This window comes from Coptis chinensis, chromosome 3, assembly GCF_015680905.1.
Source record: "Coptis chinensis isolate HL-2020 chromosome 3, ASM1568090v1, whole genome shotgun sequence".
NCBI lineage: Eukaryota > Viridiplantae > Streptophyta > Magnoliopsida > Ranunculales > Ranunculaceae > Coptis > Coptis chinensis.
The window spans coordinates 71,686,447-71,713,927 of NC_141458.1; the positions used below are offsets into that span (position 1 = coordinate 71,686,447).

General features: G+C 36.7%; 2 protein-coding genes and 1 pseudogene across 2 annotated transcripts; 2 read left to right on the forward strand and 1 right to left on the reverse strand.

Moving 5' to 3' along the window:
- Window positions 1-7,104: 7,104 nt before the first annotated feature.
- On the reverse strand, window positions 7,105-8,259 carry LOC147510672 (uncharacterized). The gene has a single exon (XM_086598213.1). The coding sequence runs from the start codon at window positions 8,257-8,259 to the stop codon at window positions 7,105-7,107; it is 1,155 nt and encodes a 384-aa protein (XP_086454339.1).
- Window positions 8,260-19,615: 11,356 nt separating this feature from the next.
- LOC147510673 (uncharacterized) lies at window positions 19,616-20,417 on the forward strand. The gene has a single exon (XM_086598214.1). It carries the CDS (start codon window positions 19,725-19,727, stop codon window positions 20,415-20,417), a length of 693 nt encoding a protein of 230 aa, XP_086454340.1. The 5' UTR covers window positions 19,616-19,724.
- Window positions 20,418-22,848: 2,431 nt separating this feature from the next.
- LOC147510674 (secreted RxLR effector protein 161 pseudogene) lies at window positions 22,849-23,265 on the forward strand (annotated as a pseudogene).
- Window positions 23,266-27,481: the final 4,216 nt, after the last annotated feature.

The following is a 27,481-nucleotide window of genomic DNA, read 5'->3' on the forward strand; positions in this document are numbered from 1 at the left end:
CTCTATAAGTTTCAGAAACGACTCTGCTTTTGTATTTCATTGCTCATGTTTTGCACATTTATCTTTAGATGATTAAATTGATGTATATGATAAGCACCCAAAAGTGTAGTTTAAACCCCTTAATAGTATTATATTTAAGCCAATTATGTTTATAATAAAAAAAAGTTAGTAATATTTACGTATTTTTGTATATTCTAGGTTTTAAAGCTGTTTATATGCTTAAAGACGCCATTTTGCATGGAAAATGAGTCAAGATGATTGCTGGGGAAGTTCTACGTTTAAGGCCCAAGAATCATGAAAAAAAACCTTTTTCAAGCCCAGTCAAAGCTGGGAAGTCAAAGTCAATTCGGGTAGAAAAAGAACAAAAAAGTCAACAGAACTTTAAATGGGCGTATCTTTATACTCGGGCCTCGGAATTGGGCCTACTTTATGTCAAAACGCTCGGAATAAGCTTTCCAATGGACCCAGCCTTGCCTCAATCAGAGCTGTAAAAGTGGATTAAAAGGGCACTGAAGTAATTTCCAGCAGAATTAGCCCTTTTAAACTTAACCTAATGGACTTTTGGCTCACTTTAGAGCCCCAAAGTCCCCCTTTTTGGCCTATGCACGAAAATGTAACCCTAACCATGTCCTATATAAAGAGGGTTAACGCTAAACTTATTCTCTCCTCCTTTCCTCTTTCCTCCCCTTAGTTTCTAATTAGTTTAGTGTAGCTGTAGTTTAATTTAGAGTTAGAATTAGGTTAAGTAGTTTAGTTTGTAGCCTCCATTAGAAACCTTTCAATAAAAGCTTGTTTATTCAATTCTTCTCAACTTTATTATGTATTACTTTTATTATGTTACTATAATGATTTCGATGACACAAGGTTAAACCTCTATTAGAGGGGGTTTATGAAGCCATGTGAGGATAATTGATTAATTAGAATGGTTGCTGTTTAGAATAGCGTTTTAAGTTTGATTCTTATGATTATTAGTAGGGGTGTCTCTTTTTGCTGAATTTCCGATTTTGCCGAATTCCAACCCGAAATTGGTCCAGCTTTGGGTCTATTTTTCACGGTCCGATAACCGATTTTCTAATTCCGAAAATTCCAAAAAATAATCGGATTAGATTCGGATAAGAGTTGAACTAGAGTTTAGAGCCACTATCAAAGAGATTTGTGGTGGAGTTAAACTCTCATGCTAGTGGAACCTTGATCCGAGAGGTTTTGGTATTCACTAGCGATTAACAAGCAATTCGATAACTAACTAATAGTCAATCGAATTGCATGGTGGACTAAGTCTTTTGTAATTATCTTTCTCACCTTTAAATCTACTTTTTTTCAATCTTATATTTACTGTTTTCATATTATAAATTGCTCTCATTAGTGATTAGTTTAATTAGTCTAAATTCGTTACAAGTACGTGCAAGCAAAAGTGGTTCAAACACGACTACTCCCATATAACAACTGTTTTAGAGAGTATTATTATTGATTGATTAGAATGATTTTAGCATGTTAAACAACCTATTTTCACATCTAATTTAATTCACTTGTCAAATGGCGCCGCTTGCCATCTTGCTTTGTTACGTATAGCGTGTTTAGATTATAGAACACTATTTTCAATATTCACAAAACACACACTAAAACATTGTTCTTAGTTACTTCGAATTTTTTTGCTACTGTTTGAGAGCATACGAGTTGTTCAACCAACTCCCTGCCTTCCCGTGACCTGACCCGGGAAATTTCAAACCCTAGTGTTAATTCGGAAGGCCAAGACGCCTTCATATTTGCCTTCACCGAAAGTACGACCGCCTTCTACATATTAAAGCGACCCGCCCAAATTTTTGTTGTTGCTAAGCGCTGCGCCTAGGTTAAATATAGTAACACAACTTTTTAATACTATTTCCAAAATTATCTCAAGAGTACAGTACAGTACTCGTATGCTAAAAACTCTAAAAGTTTAAAAATTAATTTTTTCATTCTAAACGATGTCTAGAAAACTCAAAAAATTGGGGTTCTCTAATTAAGGAACGTGTGCGCACGAACAACCTCCCTCAATTCTTAGGTGGCTTGGATGTTGGTTTGATTCAAAAATACAAAAAAATTAATTAATCTTAGTTAAATTAATAAGCCCACCTACTACCAGTTTCACAGACCTGACATCCAGGCCCAACACGAAGCCCATAGTAAAAAGCCTTTTCCTAATTCTAAATTTAAAAACTAATAAGGTTAATCTTTTTACAGGACTTCACAATCCACACCCTGTACCTAAACTAGTACTCGTATAATTGTTCAAGTAACATAGACGTGCTTCAAGGCTGTTGAAGACGATATTTACACGCGTAGCAAGGATGCTCCAAGTAACACCTCTTTACATCCTCGAAATAACTGTCAGAGGATTATATTTCTAGCAATAATCAGGCTTATTTTTGCCTACTTGTTAGGAGTGGCCTATAAGACTTAAAACTTGCATAAGATTAAGATCTGGTACGCATAAACCTGCCATATTAGTTTATCGTAGACGCAAAAATCAACGCCTATCTAGAAATTCACCAATCACCACACACACACCACTTACACCCACCAACGCTACATTTGTAGCAATAGGTGAAGAAATAGTAGAGAGACCCCTCTCTAATTTCTATAAGGCTTTGAACGATGGACCTGAGTCCTGCATAATTCTTGTAGCTACTACGGGATATTTTAGAATCCCCCCTAATATCTTTAACTTACTACCTGTTTTTCATGGGTTAGACCATGAGAAACATTATCAATACTTACGTAGGATATAACAAGTAATTACTATATTTCATTATCCTAACATAAGACCTGAACAAATAAAGCTAAGGGTGTTTCCTTTCACCCTAGCTGACAAAGCGGCTGCTTGGCGAACAACACAAAAGCTGAACTCTGTCGACACATGGGAAAAACTAGTTGAACTATTTATAGAACAATTCTACCCACCACAGAAGACTGATGAGATGCTACAAAATATTCACTTCTTTCGCCAAAAGCCTCAAGAATCCTTTTCTGAGGCTTGGAATCGTTTCACTGATCTTCTAATAGAATGTCCCCATCATAATCTTGGCAAAGACACACTAGTTCGTGCCTTCTTCAAAGGCCTATCCCAACACTATAAAGAGACATTAGACATCATGAACGGAGGTAATTTCTTAAGTAAAAGAGCCACAGATGCTTATAACTTCTTAGATAATCAATCCAAGAAAAGTAACAATTGGGGAGGTAAGGATTACACCCGCTCAAATACTTCTTCTTCAACAGTTAAGGCAACCAGTATGTTTGAGGTAAAACCTGACCATGAACTTAAAACTCTTATTGAATCCCTCACTAAAAAGGTCGATGCCCTCTCTGTGCATAAACAAGAAGTGATACCCACTCTAGTCATGAACATCAACTCCCCTCCATGTAATGAATGTTTTAATCCCAACCATACCAATTCCTTTAGTCCCTTACTATACGGTTCACCGCCACCACAACCTGTAGATAATTATGCTTTCACCAACCCTAGCACACAATGGATGCAAAACACTAATTATGATCAACAACAACAACCAACACCCCCAGGTAATAATTATCAAAATGTTAGGCCCACTACAAACTTTCACCAATTTAACCAACATCTAGGACAAGGTGATTTAGGTGACCAGAACAGAAGTTTAGTGCCCGTGATCCAGAAGGATCAACATCAAGACATGACCACGCACCAAACCTTAGTTCCAGTCACTCCACTAGTTAAACCATCTATGGAGGATGTAGTAGTAATTTTTTTGCAACATCAAAATCAAATTATGCAACAAAACTCCAACTTGATGAAGCAACAAAATGAACAAAACTCTAGATTTTTGAAAGATTAACATGATCAAAACTCTAACATTTTTTTTTTTAATAATCTAGGGTTATGGCTGACCTCAACCTGTATTAGAAGAAAAACGGGGATACATAGTGCCTATTCTATCTTCCTCTATTATATAATGTAACTTTTCATCTAGAGGAAGCGAAAATAAAACAACACCTTCTTCTGGCGATCTATACATTTTTGAAAGGTAGTCGGCTGCCCCCTTCTCGAAAGATATGACTAAAAGAGCATTTAACAAATGAGCGAGTAATACTTCTAATATAAGCAGCCATATTAGAACAATACCATGGGCAGCGCTCACTACCATTTAAATTGTTTATGGCTCCCAGAGAGTCAGAATTGACTTCCAGATTTTCGATACCCAACTCTTGGGCCTGCTTAATCCCAACTGCAATGGCTTGAATTTCCTAATATATGATAGAGTTCTTTGACAAGCAACCTGCATAAGCGTGAACAACATACCCCAAGCCATCTCGTATAGTCCCTCCATACCCACTTCCATTTTGCTGGACCGATCCATTAGTATTGAGCATGAAAGCTTCCTGTTCCGCTGACTTCCACCTACACCAAAGAACTTCCTGAGGTTTGAAGTTCATTTGTAGCCCAAGCCTAGTAGCAAGAGATCAAAGGGAGTAAGAGTCTTTGACATCTGACAGATTTTTCTAAATGTAAAGCTTCATTGTGGCCATAATCCTTGAGCTTAGCTGTTGGGTCATCAACAAGATGTTCTTCTTCTTTCGTCTGTTCCTTTCGCACCAGAGTTCATGAACAGTGGCTCCAACAAAAGCTTTAAAGATATCAACACAGGTGGTGTTTTGTCGACATAACCTGAAAATACTATACCATTCCAAAGTAGAATCTTTTACCAGCTCCCCTAGTCCAAGATTGTTTTTCACATAGGCCCAGACCTATTTAGAGTAGTGACAATCAAAGAATAAATGCTTTGAGTGCTTAGAAGATATACCGCAAAGACTGCATTCAGAGAATTGCAAAGTTTTCTTCTGTATCAAACGATCTTGGGTGGGAAGACAATTTGAGAGCAATTGTCATAATGTAAATGAGAATTTTGGGATAGAGAGTTTTCCCCATACCACTCTGTACCATTTTACCTTTGGTCTCTCTTTTCGCAGAACTACATACGCTGATTTTACTGAGAATTCACCCGAGCTACTCGGTGACCAAATAACCTCATCTTTGTCTAGATAACAATTCACTTCAGTACCCAAGATGAGATTTTTCAAGGAACTGTCTGAAATAGATGTCACTAGAGAGGACCAGCTACCTTGATTCAAAATATCACTCACCTTTGCATCATTTGGTAGCGCGAATGAGTTTCTCGCAACTGTTGATTCCCAAAGTGGCTGACTTGAACACCATGGGTATTGCCAGAAGAGGGTGTTAGTCCCGTCAGTTATAACATATCAGACATATTTCCGAGCAATGTTCCGATGCTTCAATATCCCCCTCCATACCCAAGAGCAGCTTGCCGGTGTTTTCATAGTCCAAAAGAAGGACTGCTTTATCTGTTGGCTCCATGTCCAATTTGACCACAGTGATCCATCCTTCTCAGCTAATCTGAAAATCGGGCCGTAGTAAGCCATCTTGTTCCAAGTTCTAGCATCTATCATACCCAGTCCACCTTGCTCTTTAGCATACCTCAATACTTCATGACTAGCATGATGCATCTTCCTTGTCATATTGGGACCAGACCATAAAAAATGATTGAAAATCTTAGATACATTGTCCAGAACTTTCTTTGGTAATACAAAAGTTTTTGACCAGTAGACTTGAAAGGATGAGAGAACTGACTGGATAAGTTCAAGTCTACCGACCCTTGACAAGGATATATTCTTCCAATTTGAGATTCATGAAGTCAATCTCTCTACCATAGGTAGACAATCTCGTATACCTAGCCTTGAAGAAGTAAGAGGTAGATCAAGATATATAAGAGGCGGAGATATAAGGGGTATACCCAAAGCATTAGCCAAGTCCAATCCTGCTTCATGAGACATACAACCAACCAACAGAGATGATTTTGCTAAATTGATATTCAAACATGTGAAGAGAGAAAACTGTAGAAGAATTTCCTTTATTGCAAGAATAGAAGCCATATCTCCTTTGCAAAAAAGAATAGCATCATCCGCAAAAAATAAGTGAGAGGTACTCAGCCTCCGTCATTTAGAATGTGGATGAATATGTCCAGCATAGAGAGCTTGATTTAGAAGACCAAAGAGCACCTCCATCACCAAGACAAATAGATACGGTGAAATAGGGTCGCCCTGCCGAAGTCCTTGTTCACCTTCAAAGAATCCTTCAGATGTTCCATTGATGATAATGGAATTAGAAAGGGTGGTGAAGCACATCGATAGCCATTCTATAAAGAGAGGAGGGAAACCAAATCTCTAGAAAATCATACCCATAGCTTCCTAATTGACTGAATCAAAAGCCTTCTTTATGTCTATCTTGATTGCACAATTCTTGGTGCCATATTTCTTGGTATAACCTCGAATAAGCTCATGCGCAAGTATAATGTTATCTTAGATGTTCATGCCTGGTACAAAGGCAGACTGAGCTGAAGAGATTAAGAGTATATTCCTTCATCCTACTTGTTAGAAGCTTGGCCACACATTTGTAAATAGTGTTACAACAAGCAATGGGCCTGAATTCATCAACCTTTGAAGGTGCAAGATTTTTTGGAATCAAGCAAAGGAGAGTGGAGTTTATACCTCTTGATATGGACTTTTGATTGAACATATGCTGGATTGCAAGAGAGAAGTTTTCACCAACAATATCCCAGGCTTTCTTAAAGAAGAAAGAATTAAAACCATCAGGCCCGGGAATTTTGTTATCATCCATAGAGAAGAGTGCTTCCTTGATTTCCAAGATATCTATATCCTTGATCAATCTAGCTACACTTTCAGGGGCAACACTTGAAGATTAAGCTGTTCCAGAATCCGAGGGTTACATGAGGATGAAGAAGTACCCAACAAATTTCTATAGAAGGATATGAAAGCTTGAGCAACATTAGCCAGGCCCTCCTGCTGGTTTCCTTAAGTATCCAATATAGACCAAATGTTGTTCCTAGTCTTCTTTTCCTTTACAGCATTGTGGAAGAAAGTGTTACCTTTGTCACCAAAGGATAACCAGTCAGTGTTGGTCCTCTGCATGAGGTCATACTCCTCCATAAGCATAAGATCGCAAAGCTCAGATATACAGATCCTTTCTAGATTAGAAAGATGAGAATCAAAAGGTCACTTTTGCATATGGATTTGGATGTCTTCTAGATTGGCCCTGGCAGCTACCACTTGATTTTGAAGATCCGTGGAAATAAATCTAGGCCAGCCTTTGAGAGCTTCCTTGAACATCTTTAATTTCTTATATAGCATGAAAGATGGATTTCCTTGTCTAGGTATAGACCAACACTTTATAAGAGTGTCCTTGAAAGAAGGATTTACAACCCAGTAATTATAGAACCTGAACGGTGCCCTGCATGTATAAGAGTTGGAGATCGAGATAACTATAGGTGTATGGTCAGAAAGACCTTGCGATAAAAATTCCACTCCAGAAGATGAAAAATGGGTAGCCCACAAGGAATTGATAAGACACATGTCTATCTTAGACCATCTCCGCATGGAAGCAGAACCATTGTTAGTCCAAGTAAAGAACCCGCCACTGGATTTATGATCATAAAGACTTACAGTGTTGAGACAATTTGCAAAGGGAGTAGTTTCCCTAGGATGCAACAAGTCATTACCAATCCTCTCATGTGAATAGAGGACATTGTTAAAATCACCAGCCACACACCAAAGACCCGAGAAGGATGTGCTAAGACTGATGAGATCTTGCCAGAGTATCAACCTTTCCAATCTATTATTATTTGCATAGACTGCTATAAAATGAAACATCTGTGCTGAAGCAAGGATGGTGACCTGAGCATGTATAAATTGATCGCTCTCCAAAATCTTTTGAACCCCAAGAACTGAAGGGTCCCATGAGAACCAAATGTGTCCAGCAACTGCACTGGAGTAATTTTGTTCAAACTTCCAAGAAGGGCAGCAGACATTGCTAATACTCAAAATTTTTGCTTGCCGAACTTTAGTTTCCAAAAGGCAAAAACAAGCTAATTTATTCTTGACTCTGAAAGCATTTAGAGCCTTCGCTTTATTCATATCATTTAAACCCCTAACATTATAAGTGCATATCTTCATGGGATCATCTTTTGTTTTTTCCTTTGTTACCCGAGACTTTGGCCCTGCCTCTACCTCTTTTTCCTGAGTTTTGCAGTTGTTGTTACTGTAGCTGGGCTCTAGTAACAACTTGAGACGGAATTTGAAATCTTGTGACTTGCGGAGAGGCCACAATATGATCGTCAAAAGGTTCATCATGCGTCTCTGAGATGTCGTCATCTATACCATCCTCTTCAATGACTAAGGCTGCATATGCATTATTGTCAACATTAAACTGGAAAAGTTCTTCTGCCGTTAAGATACCTTCCTCTTGTTCAAGGACTGATTGTGTCTGTTCATGAGTTGTATAGACCACAACTTCTTTTCCTCGGGAGTTTCCACTGGACAGTGCTGATACTCAAGAGAAGGTAGGGCTACTTGAATTTCTCAAAGAAAAGGGAGAATTTCCAGGTAGGCAGTTCAACGAAGAGCCATCAGAGGTTGTTCTAAGAAGTCGAGGAATATTAGGAGTGGCCAGTAGAGGACCTAGCGAACTAGCATTATCCTCGTTATAACGTGTAAGAGACTGGCTTGGCCGAGATAGAGGTGGGGAGGAAGGAGATCCCACTGTCGCCATAGCAGTACTAGGAGATTCCCTAGAGACTACTGCTTCCATGAGAGAGGTAGGAGATCGTGCTGACGTCCTTGCAGTACTAGGAGATTCCCTAGTGACTACTATGCTATTGATAGTAGATATTACTTCAGAACCAACTGGGGCAGTATAATTCAGATTTGTGGCATCTTGCGTGCTTGGACAAGCGGCTGGAGCTGCAGCAGAGGGATTAGCAGTACTAGGAGATTCCCTAGAGACTACTGCATCCATGAGAGAGGTAGGAGATTGTGCTGACGTCCTTGCAATACTAGGAGATTCCCTAGTGACTACTGCATCATTGATAGTAGATATTACGTCAGAACCAACTGGGGCAGTATAGTTTAGATTTGTGGCATCTTGCGTGCTTGAACAAGTGGCTGGAGCTGCAGCAGAGAGATTTTGTTCTCGGACAAGACTTGTTCTGGGAACCCACACTTGAGTAGGAGCTACTGGGCATCTAGCTGTTGGGTGTCCAAACCTACAACATCTAGAACATGACGGGGGTTTCCAAGGGTACTCCACGTCAAAAAAAACATGTTTGCCACGTATCTTCAATTTAATCGATGTTGGAAAATCAAAGTTCAAAGGTATTGTAACACAGACTTTTGCAAAATCGAGCCTTTTCTTCATAGATGTTGCTCCATCCATACAGAGAGGACCCCCAATAAGACTAGCTAGGAAAGATAGTCCTTTCTTAGTCCATAGCTCTTTCAGAACTTTGGAAAGTTTGCTCAGATTGGCACAGTTGAAATGTTGTTCCTAACATGCTATAACAAACGATGCAAATTATGCAGTCTTTGTGCCAAAAGGTTATAGAGCTGTCTCCTAACCAAAATAATAACCAACAAAGCATGTTTCTAGGTCAAGCTGTGCCTAATCCTAAGTCTACAAACACTGCCTTGGAAGTAAACAATATTCAATGTTATGGTAATATAAACCAAGGGGAACTACAGGTCGTCACTACCATTCATTCTTGGAAATTAGTTGATAACAAAGTGAATATGCCTGAAGATTGAACACAAACGGAAGCTGAAAATGGAACCATACCAAATACTATCATAGAAATTGATGATCTTACACCTATAGAGGTTCCAATATGGAAACCTAGTTGGAAAACGGCAAAAGATAAAAACAAGGTTAATAATACTGTTGGCCTTTATTCTAAGTATAGAGAAAACCCACCATTTCCCAAGGGATTAGTTGTGTCTAAAAATGACAAATTTTTTGATGAGATTAGGGAAGTGTTTAAAAATTTGACTATAAATCTACCTTTTCTAGATCCTATAAAAAGTCTACCTGGACATGCTAAGTTTCTAAAAGAGTTGTGCACCACGAAGAGGAAAACCAACATACCTCATGAAGTTTTCTTAACTGAACAATATCCCTCTTATCTGAACATAACGGAATCGTTAAGTACAAAGACCCTGGTTGTCCAATTGTACAATGCACCTTAGGCGATAACTTCATAACAACTGCACTATTAGATCTAGGGGCGAGTGCTAACTTACTCCCTTTTTATTTATATAAATTAACAATTAGGTCTCTATAAACTTAAACCAACCAAAATGACTATGCAGTTAGCCAATCATTCTATTAAGTATCCCAAAGGCGTAGTTGAAAACATTCTAGTTAAAGTTCAGGATTTTTACTACCCGATTGAATTCGTTATTCTTGACACCGAAGTTGCTCATGATTCTATTCCCATCATCTTAGGGAGTCATTTCCAGGCAACCGCCAATGCTCAAGTAAATTGTCGGGATGGATCAATGACTTTTTCTTTTGGAAATATGTCCGTAGAGGTTAACATGTTTAGACTCAAGCAGAGACAACTAGGTTTGCCTGTAGAAGGTGAAGTAAAGTACATTAAGAGTTTTGTATCTCCTATTAGTACGGCCGATGCTTTAATCCCCACCTTAGTAGATACCCCTCTTAGGGAAGAAGACAAGGATCACAATTTTGATTCCCTGCGCATAACTGAAATAGAAGAAGAATTTTCCACCTTGGCTTCCAACCCTATGAGAGATGGAGTTAATCTCAGAATGGAAGAGAAATGAATTCCTCAAAGATGCAGATGAATACCACAATTATGTGGATGAGAACAACCTAGATCAGGAATTCAATGAGTTTCTAAGAGCCTGTGATGATCCACCTTCTCAAGAACTACCTAAAGCTGCACCCGACCATCATCCACCTTAGCTAATCCCTCATAAATACCAATCATTTACCACTACCAATATTCCTCTCTCTCCACCTTTTCAAAGACCCCTTCAGTTTGCACTAAACCTTCTTGTTTCTCCTGTACTTCATGACTTTCTAAACCCATCTGGTGAAGAAGTAATACCCAAGGACAAGCCACCTGACACTTTCTCATTTTTTCCATTTCTTCCTTCTAACACTTATCTAGATTCCACGTATTTTCCACAACCATTCTTTTTCTCACGATCATTTACTTGGAGACCCTTTCATTGGAGGAAAAAGAAGAAATTGCATGCTCGATTTGATTCTAGGTCCATTTGACTTCACTCTCATTCCACTGAGCTGCATCATACAAAATCTTGGTGCTTAATTTGTTTGATGGTGAATTCTGTGTTAACTATTTATGGAAAGATTTACAACTATTTAGATTGTTGATATATGGTAAACTGCATGTTAATTATATTTTAGATAAAGTCTCGAGTATCTGACTATAAACAACTCATTTTATTTCGTCGTAATTTTCTTTTTCAAAAATAAAACCTATAAAAATAAAAATAAATTAAAACATAAACATGTAGTAGTAAGTCTAGGGAATCTGACTTTAAAAGACCCATATAATTTTTTGTAACATACCACCTTAAGGGAGTATAGGCCAAATAAAAAATTTCAAACTTAAAAAGTGTTTTCAAATTTTGTTTGGGGGTGGCGTATTTGGCCTTCCATTTCAAAAAAATTTGCCACATTTGCCTGTCATGTTTATTCCAGTAGAATCTAGGTTAGTTAGTTACATAATTTAACTGTGTTATTGAATTATTTCATGAACCCCCTTCTCCCAAATTGTTTGGGGGTGGTATATTTAATTTTAGCACATTATACGTACGTCACGTATTAAAATTGCATGTACAAATATCGAAATTTGATTTAATTGGAATGCATAATGTAAATAGGTACCTTAATTTCATGAAATGTCAATATTTCATGAAATTTCGGAAGCTAATTGACAAGAGCCCAAAACTGTAGTTTAAACCCTTTAATAGTATTTCTATTTAGCCAATTATATTATTAATAATATAGGTTTATCAATAATTACGTATTTTTGAGTATTTCAGGCTTCGGAGTTGAATAAATATCAATTCATTACTAATTAGGCGCTAAAAGGAGCTAAAGTGATTGCTAGAGAAGTTCCATGAAGAAAGCCCAAGTTTAATGGAGAAAAAGCCCTTAAAAAGTCCAAGTCAACATTATTAAGTGAAAGTCAAACCGGATTAGAGAGGAGAAGAAAAGTCAATAGAACTTCAAAAGTTCATATCTTTGGACTCAAGCCTCGGAATTAGGCCCATTTTATATCAAAATGACCGTCTCAGAAAGCTCTTTTCAATGGTCTAGGTCTTGACTCGATTAGAGTAGTATAAGTTGGTAAAAATAGGTGCTACAGTAACACGACCAGAATTAAAAATCTTGGATTGACCTAATTGGGTTATGGACTTGATTTATGGGTCCATAACCTAGTCTAAAAGCCCATGCATGAAATTGTAACATAACTCTCTCCTATATAAAAAAAGTTAAGGCTAAAACAAAGATTGGCTACTCCCCTATTTAGTTTAGAATAAATTAGGGTTCTCTCTCTCTCTCTCTCTCTCTCTCTCTCTCTCTCTCTCTCTCTCTCTCTCTCCTTTTTAGTTTTAATTTATAAGTTTAGTTTGTAGCCTCTATTAGAATTATTAATAAAAGATTTAATTTATGTCTTCTATTCAATCTTTACTTAATATGATTCCTATGATACAAGGCTAAACCTCCATTAGAGGAGGTTTATGAATCCATGTGAGGATGATTGGTAATTAGTATGGTTGTGGATTTGTATTAGCGTTTTAAGTTTGATTCTTATGATTGTTTAGAGATAAAGATCATAAGAGTTGAACTAGAGTTTAGAGCCACACACCAAAGAGATTTGTGGTGGAGTTAAACTCTCATGCTAGTGAAGCCTTGATCCGAGAGGACTTGGTGTTCACTAGGGATCAATAGGTAATTCGATAATCAACCTAATGGTCAATTGAATTGCGTGGTGGATTGAATCTTCTCTATACACTTTTATCATCATTATATCTACTGTTTTGACATCTGATTTACTGTTTTCACATCACATATTACTCTCATCAATTGTTCTCTTTTGTTTGATTAGTTGAATTCTATTTATGTCTTGATAGTTTATGAGTGGAACGAATCCGTACTCTTTATATATTGCATAATTAATTGAGAGTAGGAATATTGATTAAGCACTTATTTAGTTAATTGATTATTTGTATTTATGCATAGATAGTTAGTATACGCAAATTTTGTCTTTATCTCTAATCCTATAGGATCAACGATATGTGCATGCTTGATTTGTGAACGTATAGTATTATTATTTTTTTATTTATGTTAGAGTCTGCTTATGTCCCAAGCGATTATTATTTCCTTTTATCTCCATAATGGAAGGAACTCATATAGGAGTTTTGCATATGTTTTTATTTCTTTATCTTAGTATAGATTAACCTTCTTTTTTACGTGCTCCCATTTACAAGCACGCTTCTATGATACTCTCTATTCTTTATTTTCATTCCATACTTTGGGGACAAAGTAATGATTCTGTTTGGGTGTGGTATAGAAACATGTTGTAAATGTGTAAGCACATATTAGGTTGTATATTTCGTATTATTATTTGTCATATAAAAATTATAAAATTATAAAAATCATAAAAATAATTTATACTATGCACTTAGTGATAATGGTATTGTTCCCTTCTCCATGATGATATTAGTCTAGAAATCTCACATAGTACTTGAATTAGGATTTAATTATTGAAACTTAAATTAATATGTAGGTAATAGTCATTACATCTTTTCTTAAACATCTTACATGAGCATCTTTGATTGTACTTAGCAGTTTTTTCTGAGACATATGTTAGAGTACTTAATACATATCCTGTGAGCATCTAGCCTAAAAAGTCTCATATGAGTGAAATATCTGAGTAATAAAACAAGGGAAAAGTAAAATCCAAGTAGAAAAATCACACATCCACTTACTTGATCACCATACCATATCCTAAACGAGAATTTAGGCCCTCTTTGGATCGATATAGCTAAAAATTCATACCTATAAGTATTTATCCACTATTACCCCCACTGAGCCTTTTCATTAGCCTTTTCGTAACCACAAATCCTTTACCCATCTTTAAAACCAATAAAAATAAAAATAAGCCTACCCATCTTGAATGAGTCTGAGAAATAGGATGAGTATGGAAAATAAAGATAAAGACCTGTAGGAAACCAAAATTAGTTAGTTGCTTCAGAAAAATAAGAAAAGAAAAGAAGTTTCTATCCAAAGAAAAGAAAAAAAAAAAAATAAATAAAAACTCCAAAAAAATAGAATAAAAGGAGTCAAAAAGCCAAAACAAAAAGGCTAAGGATGGAAACTAAGTATAGAAGCAAAGTAAGAACAAGGTTTTCTCTAGTTATATGTAATTGAATACCCTATTATCTTAGACTTGTTTATTTGAATATCCATTCCGTTTCTTCTTAAACCATTACCTCAGCCCCGTATCACCTAATAAAGACATCTAGCTCAATTAGGAATATGTTAGTGTGATAGTAAGTGGTAAATATGTTTGATCGACCTCGGTTTTCTTGGATTGTCATTAAGATTGTGAGAAAATATGTACCTACTGCACACTGGAGTTTGCAAACTTGAGTGGAAAAATCAGAGTGTGATGTGTCTCGACACATTCTTTATGAGAACCTACTTAGGCACGCTATCTAAAAGTTTCAGAAACAGACCTGCCATTGCATTTTATAGCATAGTTCATTGTATAATTATTTATCTTAAGATGATTTGATTATTATGTATGTATTAATTTAGGAGTTAGATTAATGAGCCTTATTTAAATGTTAGTGAGATGTATAGATATCTGAGATAAATTAGGGGACAATTACTTTTATTTCTTAGTCGTTGTAGTATAAATGAAGTTGTTGAGTACCTTCTCTGGAAAACTCTTACGAGGCTATAACTCGTCCACTAGGGAATTCCTAGTGGTTTAAGACTTTATTGCATACGGTCAATGCAATCGCACTTTGCAAAACGAGCCGAAATTAGTTAGGACCACATTTTTTGCCACTTATCTGTTTCTATTTCTCATCTTTGATTGAGGACAAGCAAAATGTTGTTTGGGGGTGGTGTGATAAGCACCAAAAAGTGTAGTTTAAATCCCTTAATAGTATTATATTTAGGCTAATTATGTTTATAATAAATAAGAGTTAGTATTGTTTACGTGTTATTATATATTCTAGGTTTCGAAGCTGTTTATGTGCTTAAAGATGCCATTTTGTATGGAAAATGAATCAAGATGATTGCTGAGGAAGTTCTACGTTTAAAGCCGAAGAATCATGAAGAAAAGCCTTTTTCAAGCCCAGTCAATGTCAGTGCAGGTAGAAAAAGAACAGAAAAGTCAACAAAACTTCAAATAGGCGTATCTTTGAACTCAGGCCTCGGAATTGGACCTACTCTATGTCAAAACGACCGAATTGGAATAACCTTTCCAATAAACCTAGATTTGTCCTAGTAAGAGTTGTAAAAGTGGGAAAAATGGGTACTGAAGTAATTTCAACATAATTGGCCCTTTTAGACTTAACCTAATGGACTTTTGCCTCACTTTAGAGGCCCAAAGTCCCCCTTTTTGGCCCATGCACGAAAATGTAATCCTAACCCTCTCTTATATAAAGAGGGTTAAGGCTAAACTTATTTTCTCCTTCTTTCCTCCTTCCTCCCATTAGTTTCTAATTAGTTTAGTGTAGTTGTAGTTTAGTTTAGGGTTAGAATTAGGTTAAGTAGTTTAATTTGTAGCCTCCATTAGAAACCTTTCAATAAAAGCTTGTTTATTCAATTCTTCTCTACTTTATTATGTCTTACTTTTATTGCTTTAGTATAATGATTCTGATGACACAAAGCTCTATTAGAGGGGGATTATAAAGCCATGTGAGAATGATTGATTAATTAGAATGGTTGTCGTTTTGAATAACGTTTTAAGTTTGATTCTTATGATTATTTAGAGATAAAAATCATAAGAGTTGAAGTAGAGTTTAGAGCCACCATCAAAGAGATTTGTGGTGAAGTTATACTCTCATACTAGTAGAACCTTGATCCGATAGGACTTGGTATTCACTAGGGATCAACAAGCAATTCGATAACTAACTAATAGTCAACCGAATTGCTTGGTGGATTAAGTCTTCTCTAATTATCTTTATCACCTTTAAATCTAATGTTTTTCAATCTTATATTTACTATTTTCATATTATAAATTGCTCTCTCATTAGTGATTAGTTTAATTAGTCTAAATTCGTTACAAGTACGTGCAAGCAAGAGTGGTTTGAACACGACTACTCCCATATAACAACTGTTTTAAAAAGTATTATTATTGATTGATTAGAATGATTTTAGCATATTAAACAACCTGTTTTCACATCTAATTTAATTCACTTGTCAGTACATATGTTATTCTAAGTTCAAATGAGCTTGTCCTTATTCTCCGCTAATAAGATGTATAGACTTCTGAGAATAAATAAGGAAACAAGACCTTTTGTACTAAATAGAAAAAGTTTATGAGTACCTTTACTGGAAAACTCTCACGAGGCTTAAAGCTCATCCACTAGGAAATTCCTAGTTCTTTAAGGCTTTGTTATATATGATCAATGCAATCACACTCCGCGAAACGAGATTAGTATAATAATAATAAATCACTCATTTTTTTATCTTAGTTTTTTCTCTCATCCTTGCTTAAGGACAAGCAAGATGCTATTTGGGGGTGGTGATCAGCTCCCAAATATGCATTTTATTACCCTTACATTATTGCATTACATCCCTTCTTACGCATAATGAAAAGAAAACTCATATCTTTTATTGTCTTTTTCAGGTTATAGAGCAATTCAGACCACTTATCATAAAAGATGCGTCTTAGCACCAAAAGGAGCCTTATTTATGCTTATTATGATGACTCGTAGCTGCTTTGAAAAAGTCAAAGGTCAAAGGCCAAGGACTCAGAACCAAAGAGCTGGAAGTCAAGTCCTTAACTCCAAAGACCAGAGATAGATGTCCTTGACACAAAAGAAGGCTTTCTCTAAAACCTATCTTGATCAAGAAGAAATCAAAAAGCAAAAGAAAAAATCAAAAGCATAAAACAAATGGTGAGGTGTCTCAAATGTAATAGGAGAGGGCAAATCAGTCTTTTGCAAAAATAGGGATATAAGAACTAAAAGTTGGGGAGAGCGAAGACACTTAGACTTATTCTAGTGTCATGTAAGATTTATTTTCTAGTCATTTTCATTCAAGTCATTTACTTTTTGTTATTCAATCAATCAATCTTTCTTCTTTGTTGTTCTTTCTTTCAATCAATCATTTCATTTCTTTCAAGTTATGTTTCCAATTATTCAAACAACTTAGTTTTTTCAAACTTCTTCAATACACTAGAGTTAACCAATACAAATGTTAAACAACTAAAATAATCTACTTTCCTTCCTTCTAAAACTCCAAAATATTCAAGATCTAAATAATTTATGGTGAACCTCACTTCAAAATACTTTAAATCCACTACTACTACAACATCAGTGAGCTACTGCAAACATTAGACAGTGCCATAACTATATCTCTGGTTTTCAAGTGAAGAGGAATTAACCCCTGAAAAAGATAGCCATACTTCCTTTGACTTCAAGTTGTTGTGGTTGCAGGATACTCCCTATTTCATGATTCCATCGTCTGAAAGTGATTTCTCCTTCCACAAATTGAAGATGGGGCATTTTAATAAGTCTCTCAACATCCTTCTCTGATTGAAAGAAAACTAAAGCTTCTCCTTTTTCCATAATCCTAAAATCAACCTTACCGAACACCACTATTTTACGATTCCGTTTAACCCAATTCTACAATGTACCTAATTTGCTAGAAGAGTATAACGCTATCGAAGTCCACCATGAAGAGTTGAGGACAGATCCAATTGAACCAACTTTCACCTTTGGTTTGCCAGCATCCCACACTATTGTTGTGAGGTCTCTCAGTTCAGTCAGTGGTGCTGAAACTCTACTCACAAAGTTCGGTACTTAAGTATGATAATGTCCTCTGGCGTGGGTCGTCGAGCTCTCAGCAAGACTTGGTTGAGGGTTCAATAATTTCCGTATTTTATCATCAGCATCAGCCCATCTTTCATTGTCTTTCTCGGCCGGAAAACATAAAGTTTTGACCCTCTTTGAACAGAATCTAGGGATAAAAAACACCTGCAAGAAGTCTCCTCCGTCATTGTGTTTGATTGTCCCATACAACTTATCAGAGTCGTCCAAATTCCACACCGAAGTTCCTACTTTGATCAATCCCACAAAGCATTGACAGAGCAAGCTAACTAACCATTTCCCATCAACTACTGACGTAGAGCAAACAAAGACTCCACCGCGACCTCTCTTTGTGATTCTCACCTCTTCGTTTCTTAAGGAGTTTCTCCACCACTCAAAATCAAATGATTTACCTGTAAGGAAATTATATTTTCTTTCCTTCCCCTAAATATGGTCATTATAGGAAATCTAATATTTTAGGATATATGCTAAATATCGGTTTCTATATTGCACAATATTGTGCAATATCCTCTGCCTTGATGGACGGCTGAGATTAAGGAAACCCTAATTGGTAGAATCGGTCCTCTCTCCACCTATAATTAAAAGCTTTTGTTCATCACAAAACTACTTCAAAAAAATTCAACACATTACGATTTGTAGGCAAGGAGAGAGAAACAGATCTATTCTCTGGCGATTAAAGCATTCAATCAATAACAACATCAGACAACAGGATCGGCAAGCTCTCTGCATCAAGATGTCTGGAGGTAACATTTACATTGTTTTTTTGATTAATTCTGCATGTGATTATTATGTAGTTCACGATCTTAGGATTCATGTTAAGAAATATCTAACATGTGGTATCGGAGCTTTGTTTTAGAACACATGATAGTCCATTAGTTAGGATTACTTTGGATCGCCATAATTGGCATATGTAGATCTGTTTCTAACTTTGTTTTGCAACAATTTATCGATCCAACTATTATGGTCTGCATAAATGGTTTATGTTTAATTTATTCCGCAATTTTAATTAATGCACGACTGTTTGATCGTGAGAAATCAATGTAATAGTTAAATATATTTGTGAATATGATATATATATATATATATATATATATATATATATATATTTTGGTCAGTATGGTTAGGTTTCACCACAGTGACCCTAATTATTAAACACTGAATTTTGGCCCTAGTAGTACCATCATGATGTTTACACTACATATTGTTCAAACGCATGAAGCTTTTAATCGCCCACAGGGGGATTATATTCATACGTCCAAACAATGATTAAGGAGTGTTTTGTTCGCACGTAGACCAAGGATATCCACAGATCTTAATTAGGAGAAACATCACTCAATTTTTATCACCTTGAATATGACGACCTTAGATGGTATAATGTGTAGAAATTATGGTGACTACCCACAGGAGCACCTAAATTTTATGTCATATATATTCATACACGTGTTGTTTTAATTAAAAGCCTTATTGTATCTCTATTTGCAGTTATCATACCTACCAATCTAAATTCGCATGCTACCTCTGTCACTAAGCTCAATAGAACCAACTTCTTAGAATGGCAAGAGCAAGTTGAGTTCACATTGGGGGTACTTGAACTGGATATGGCTCTTCTTAATGATAAGCCACCTCCACTTACTGTCAAAAGTACCACTGAGGAAAAGAATCTCCTTAATACTTGGGAGAGGTCTGACAGACTAAGCATTATGTTTTAGCGAATGACTATTGCTACCAACATCAAAACATCCCTTCCTAAATCTGAGAATGCTAAGGACTACATGCAGTCCATTCAAGATAGGTTTAAGACTGCAGACAAATCCCTTGCTGGGAAACTAATGGCAGATCTTACAACCATGAAGTTTGATGGCATTCGCTCAATACATGAGCATGTCATTGAGATGACCAACCTTGCAGCAAAACTAAAGAATTTGGGACTATCAGTGGATGAGGCTTTTCTCATCCAATTTATCCTGAATAGTTTACCTCCTCAGTACGGGCCTTTCCAAATTCATTACAACACTATTACGGACAAGTGGACAATGAATGAATTGGCTAACAAACTAGTTCAAGAGGAGGCCAGGCTGAATCAACAAGGTATTAAAGTTGCTCATCTCATTCAAGGAGCTGGACACAAAGTTGGGAGAAAGCATAATTCAGGCCATAAAAGGGCACCACCCAGATCTAATGAGGCTAGTAAAAAACCCAAGAAGACAAAGAAGGAAGATGTATGCAAATTTTGCAAGAAACCTGGACACTTTCAAGCAGACTGGACGAAACGCAAAGAATGGTTCAAAAAGAAAGGTAACCCCATGGGTTTCATAAGTTATTTCGAATCAAATCTTATTTATGCTTCTTCTGATACTTGGTGGATTGACATCAGTGCTAATGTTCATGTTTCCAACTCAATATAGGGATTCCTTACGATCCAAACCACAAACTCAAGTGAGAACTTCCTCTTCATGGGAAACAAAGACAAAGCTCCAGTTGAAGCCATTGGAACCTTTCGTCTTGTTTTAGATAGCGGTTATCAGTTAGACTTATGTCAAACTCTTTATGTTCCGTCTATTTCCCGTAATTTGGTTTCAGTAAGTGCACTTGATAAAATTGGTTATTAGTTTGAAGTAGGAAATGGTATTTTCAGCTTATTCAAAAATTCTAGTCGAATTGGTTCTGGAATTTTGATTGAAGGTCTATACAAGTTTCATCTTGATAATCAAATTGCTGAAACCCATCTTACCCTGCATTCTAAGGAAACAAAATGAGAGTCATCTTTAAATGACTCTTATTTCTTGTGGCATAAAAGACTGGGTCACATATCCAGTGAAAGAATCAAACGATTAGTAAAAGATGGTGTCCTTCCGGAGCTAAATTTTACTAATATTAAAGTATGTGTGGATTGTATTAAAGGAAAAACAACAAAACACACAAAGAAAGGAGCCACAAGAAGTACCCAGCTTCTTGAAATAACTCATACAGATATTTGCGGACCTTTTGACGTTCCAACCTTTGGGAGAGAAAAGTATTTCATTACCTTTATTGATGATTACTCACGTTACTGTTATCTATACTTGTTTCATGACAAATCTCAGTCTGTAGATATTGTACAAGTGTTCATTACTGAAGTCGAACGACAACTAGACATAAAAGTGAAAATCAGAAGGTCTGATAGAGGTGGTGAGTTTTATGGAAGGTATGACGAAACAGGACAACATCCTGGACCTTTTGCAAAACTACTCCAAAAGCTTGGAATTGTTGCCTAATATATAACACCTAGTTCCCCATGGCAGAATGGTGTAGCTGAAAGGCGAAATCGTACATATATGGAAATGGTTAGATCCATGATGAGTCATGCTAACTTACCTCTATCCTTGTGGATGGATGCTCTACGCACAGCTGTTTATATCTTGAACAGGGTTCCCAGTAAGGTAGTTCCAAAAACACCTTTTGAACTATGGAAAGGATGGAAACCTAGTTTAAGACATCTCCAAGTATGGGGTTGTCCAGCTGAGGCTAGAATCTACAATCCACATGAAAAGAAATTGGACTTTAAAACGATTAGTGGTTACTTTATAGGTTACCCAGAAAAGTCCAAAGGATTTAGGTTCTACTGTCCTAACCATAGTACGAGAATTGTTGAAACCAATAATGCCAAATTCTTTGAGAATGGCAAAATTAGTGGGAGTAATAAAACTCAAGATGTGATCATTTAGGAAATAAGGACACCTATTATTTTTCCCTCTATTCCGAAAGATGTTGGAAACCCTCCCATTGTTGAGCCTTTTCACAATGAGAAAAACCCAATAAATGATCAACAACTCCATAATGATATTATCGCCAACCAACACATGGATGAAGCACCAGAAGAACCAGCATTAAGAAGGTCTCAAAGAGAAAAGAGATCCGCTATTTCCAATGATTACATGCTTTGCCAAGTTGAATTTGAAGAATGGACAATTAAAGACCCAGTTTCTTATTCACAAGCCATTAAGGATGTTAATTCTAGTAAATGGATTGATGCCATGAAGGATGAACTAAAATCTATGGATGAAAATCAAGTATGGAAAGTTGTTCAATTGCCTCCAGGACACAAACAAGTTGGCTGTGAATGGGTCTTCAAGACCAAAGCGAATGTAAAGGCAATATTGAACGATATAAAGCTAGACTTGTTGCCAAAGGTTTCAATCAGAAAGAAGGCATTGATTATACTGAGACATTTTCCCCTGTGTCCAGGAAAGATTCTCTTAGAATCATCATGGCATTAGTAGCTCACTTGACCTCGAGTTACATCAAATGGATGTGAAAACCGCCTTTCTTAATGGAAACTTAGACGAAGAAGTCTACATGAGTCAACCTAAAGGCTTCAAAATTGAAGGTCAGGTAGACATGGTCTGCAAACTTAAGAAATCAATATATGGACTGAAACAAGCTTCGAGGCAGTGGTATCTAAAGTTTCATGAAATCATTACTCAATTCGATTTGAAAGAAAGCATAGTTGACCCTTGCATATATCTCAAGATCAGTGGGAGTAAGTTTATATTTTTGGTTCTGTATGTTGATGGCATATTACTGGCTAGTAGCGACCTTGGTTTATTACATGCTACAAAGGATTATCTCTTTGAGAACTTTGAAATGAAAGATATGGGTGAGGCTTCTTATGTGATAGGAATAGAAATATTCCGTGACAGGTCACTTGGTATTTTGGGATTGTCTTAGAAAGCATATATTGACAAAGTTCTAGAGCGATTTGGCATGATGACATGTTCCTCTAGCCCTGTTCCACTATATCAAGGAGACAAGCTTGATCTTGAGTAGTGTCCACAGAATTCTTTGGAACGTAAAGAAATGGGAAAATATCCTTATGCTTCTCTTGTAGGGAGTTTGATGTATGCACAGGTCTGTACTAGACCTGACATTAGTCATGCTGTTGGCATGATGGGTAGATTTCAGAGTAACCCAGGAATTGCTCATTGGAAAGCTGTAAAGAAAGTGCTGAGATACCTCAAGGGAACAAGAAATTATATGCTCACATACAAAAAATCAAATCATCTACAGGTGATTGGTTATTCAGATTCAGATTTTGTTGGATGTCCTGACACTAGACTTTGCACTCTTGGCTATGTGTATCTCTTATGTGGAGGTGCAATATCATGGAAAAGCCAGAAATCTGAGTTGCTTTACACATCCACCATGATGGCTGAATACGTGGCATGTTATGAGGCTACAATTCAGGGAACATGGTTGTGCAATTTTGTCTCTTAATTCGATGCTTTGAGTTTCATCTCTAAGCCATTAACACTTTATTGTGACAATGAAGTTGCAACCTTCTTCTCCAAGCATGACAGGATATCTAAGGGAGCCAAACACATGGACCTTAAATATCTATCACTGAAGCAAGATGTTAAATTAAAGAAAATTGTCATTGAGTCTATATGTACAGATTACATGGTCGCAGACATATTCACGAATGGACTACCTCCAAAGACATTTCAGGGACATACTGAAAGTATGGGTCTTGAAGATAGTTCTTAATTATCATTTTCTGCTTTTATTTATGTACTTGTATTTGACATTTATTGAGCTTTTAAAGCAATTCTACATCTGCAATTTCTGTTTTCCATTGTGCACACATTTACGTTTGGATGAATGATAACAAAAATATTCTTTAAACAAAGACATTATGAAACCATTACGTAAATCTCCAATTACGGTCTAACTATGAAAGTTGTAAATGATGTAGTACATGGAAGTAAGCATGTTACAAAATAATGTGTGCACGCCATGACTCCCATTGACAAATTAGCCACGACACTTATGATAACCGACTAAAGAAGTGTTTAGCATATAATGCGCGCTGATGGATCTTCCTATCGACCAAGTGGGAGACTGTAAGGAATTGTATTTTCTTTCCTTCCCCTAAATATGGTCATTATAGGAAATCCAATATTTTAGGATATATATATGCTAAATATCGGTTTCTATATTGCACAATATTATGCAATATCCTCTGCCTTGATGGACGGCTAAGATTATGGAAACCCTAATTGGTAGAATCGGTCCTCTCTCCACCTATAAATAAAAGCTTTTGTTCATCACAAAACTACTTCAAAAAAATTCAACACATTAATATTTGTAGGCAAGGAGAGAGAAACAGATCTATTCTCTGGCGATTAAAGCATTCAATCAATAACAACATCAGATAGCAGGATCGGCAACCTCTCTGCATCAGGACGTCTGGAGGTAACATTTACATTGTTTTTTTGATTAATCCTACATGTGATTATTATGTAGTTCACGATCTTAAGATTCATGTTAAGAAATATCTAACATTACCTTCGATCATGGCAAATTGCCTTCTTCTCACTCTGGTAGATCTTCCATTCGCCATGTCCTCTCACGTCACAAACTCCATATAATCCACTCTTAGTTGCTAGCTAGGACCCAGAGCATATCATATCATTGCTTAGCCTACACCCACGACTGATTGATGAGTGATAAATTGTTGTATGATGATAAGATTGTAAGATTGTACTAGCCGGAAGTAGATCCTTCAATACATACGGCTAATCGTCTTCAATAAGACCCATGGACAAAATTTGTTTAAAAGTGTTTATGCAACAATGTGTGGATTGAGGTTGATTATCTTCAGAATGGCATCATGTCCCCTAAATAATCAATGGGGTAGCCCTACTGTTCTATAGAAACTTTACTTTACTTGAGGCTAGTTCCAAAACAGACCATTGACATCATGTCCCCTAAATCAAATGGTCAAGTGAGTTAATGGTAAGTTGTACACTTGAACTCCTCAACTAAATTTCCAATTAGCTGAATGCAGTGCGAAGTGCAAATTCAATTTCCAATTAGCAGTTCTGCACTGAGAATGGAATTTTTGTTTGGTGTGTTTTAAGCTCAAAGGTTCACACAGAGCAAAAGCATTGCACGTAAAACTTTGAGGAAGAGAAAAAATTGATACTCTAGTCGTATATATAACAGCCTTATCAAGAATCATATGTACTCATATTTTCCCACCACGACACCCACATGTCATGTCTAGTTCGAGGGGTAGCAAGTGCCTGAAAGAAATTTCCATCAAACCTGATGATTTCATTTGTCATTACGAATTCTGGTTATTTTGGGATGATCACAGGTAATTTCGTCTGAGCTTCCATCCACATCAAGAAAAATTCCGAAAAATCCCAATTTGATCAACCAGCCATGTCGTGCATCAAATTGAGTCAAAAAGTACTGCCAATGTGTGAAATTGTACAAAATGGAAAGTGGCCAAACCCAATAACGTCACTCATGAGTCAAGACTCTGAAAATACCCACATCACACATCAGAGTTCACAACAAAGTCATTACTTGCTCTCCAAGGGTTCAGCTAATAATATGCTTGCTAACCACGGCAACTTTCCTATAAAATCAACCTTAGCTCTTTAAAAAAAACTGAAAGCCAAGCATCAAATTTCTGATCCATAATCTTTTTTTTTTTTTGCAGATTCTAGTAATTATGTCTTCAGTTGCATATGATTTTAGTGAAGCCTATGTGATGAGAAAGCAATTTAAAGAGAATCTGAAGAGGGAGGAAGGAGAAAGAGCAAAAGAAGATGAGAAAGTTCTCAAAGAGAAAAAAACAAGTTCATGCTTCTTCAGTAGGATTAAAAAGATCCATCCTAGTGGTAGTACCTTGTCTTCGGAAGCCACTCAACATCTGAATGAGAGATGATACGCAGAAAAGCTTGGATTGTCCAGGAAAATTGATCATGTAACCAAAAATGTATACTTTACTTTTGTAAATCTGGAAAAGAACTAATAAGATCGAGCTCGGCCCTATGGGTGGTTAAGACTTGCATAAGTCTTGTTCTTACTATGTACGTACTGTTCTTTTTTTGTAATATGATATTCGAAATGAAATGGAGAATATATTATATATTGATTATGAGTTAGAGAAATATGACTTTAAGTGGATTTGTTATGTTGTTAAATCTTTGGCATCCTTGTGCAAGCCGGAGTTAGGTAGAAAGAGAATAAATATTTATTTGATCTTGATCCTTCTGGAGCGAAAAAGGGACTATACTGCCTGGCTTTTATAAGCTCTTTCCTTCAAGCTGATGTTGGAGTTATCCCTCACATGAGGAGGAAACGAAGTTCAGTTTGCGTGAAGAAGGCTGAGCGCGCGCGCGCTCAGTCTGGTCTTGCTCAAGGCGCGCATGCGCCCATGCCGTGGACGACTTCCAGTGTTTTTAGGACGCGCGTGCTCGACATTGGCCTTGCTAAGATCGCGCCCGCGCCCATGCCTATTTTCGTCAGAACTTCTATTTTTTGCGAGTTTGCAATATAAGGTTTGGGTTTTTGGCAAAACCTAAGAGATATAACACACAGACCAAGGCAACATAAGAGAGAGAAAACTCAATCTTGAAAGCAATCAAGATTGAGAGATAACCTTTACAGAGAGACAAGCCTGTAAAGAGAGAGGAGTGATCTAGTAAGGTTAGAGAGACTGAAAAGAGTGATTGTAATCTTTATTCCCACTTTATAAAAGGATTAACTCTTGTAGAAGTAGGCATCATTGGCCGAACCACGGTATATCTTTGTGTTGTGGTATGTGTTTTACTTCTTTACATTATTATCTATTGTTAATAGTTGTTTAGTGAGTTGGGCATGTTAGTTTGGTTGTAGTTGATATTTAGAATTTGTCTGGAGTTGAAGTGAGTTCAAATACAAGTTATCTGTGTAGTGGGGAATCGATTGGTATCAGTTTAAACCCCAACAAGTGGTATCAGAGTTAGGTTAGATTAACCTAGAGTGTTATCCAAACCTAGCCCAGAAAGTGTTTGAACAAATTTCTGAGAGGAGATTTGAGTTGGAAATAACTTGTAGAGATGGATCATTCCGTGAACACTCACATGACGAGTCTGAATAGGAAGAACTACACCATTTGGAAAGCCAAGATAGAAGATTTGTTTTACTGCAAGGACTTGGCACAACCCATTAAGAATGGAGGTGAAAAACCAGAATCGGTTGCTGCGTCTAAGTGGAGCAAGCTTGACAGAAAAGCAATTGGGTATATTTGACAGTGGATTGACGACAATGTCTTTCACCATGTATCCCAAGAGACTATATCTTTTAGCTTGTGGAAGAAACTCAAAGACCTCTATGAGAGGAAGTCGGGCGGAAACAAAGTGTTGCTCGTTAAGAAGTTTGCCAACACAAAGTACCAAAAACGTTCTTCAATGTCTGAGCATCTTAACGAAGGACAGAATACCATCAATCAATTGCATTTGATGAAGATTAATATGGGAGATGAAGTAAAGGCTTTGTTTCTATTAGGCTCTCTACCTGAAAGTTGGGAGACGTTAGCAATTTCTCTAGACGGATCAGCTAAGGATGGAATCATTTCTATGGAGATGGCTACCGCGTCTTTGTTGAATGAGGAGACTAGAAAGAGTTCAAGAAGCAGCTCCTCTCACTCAGAGAT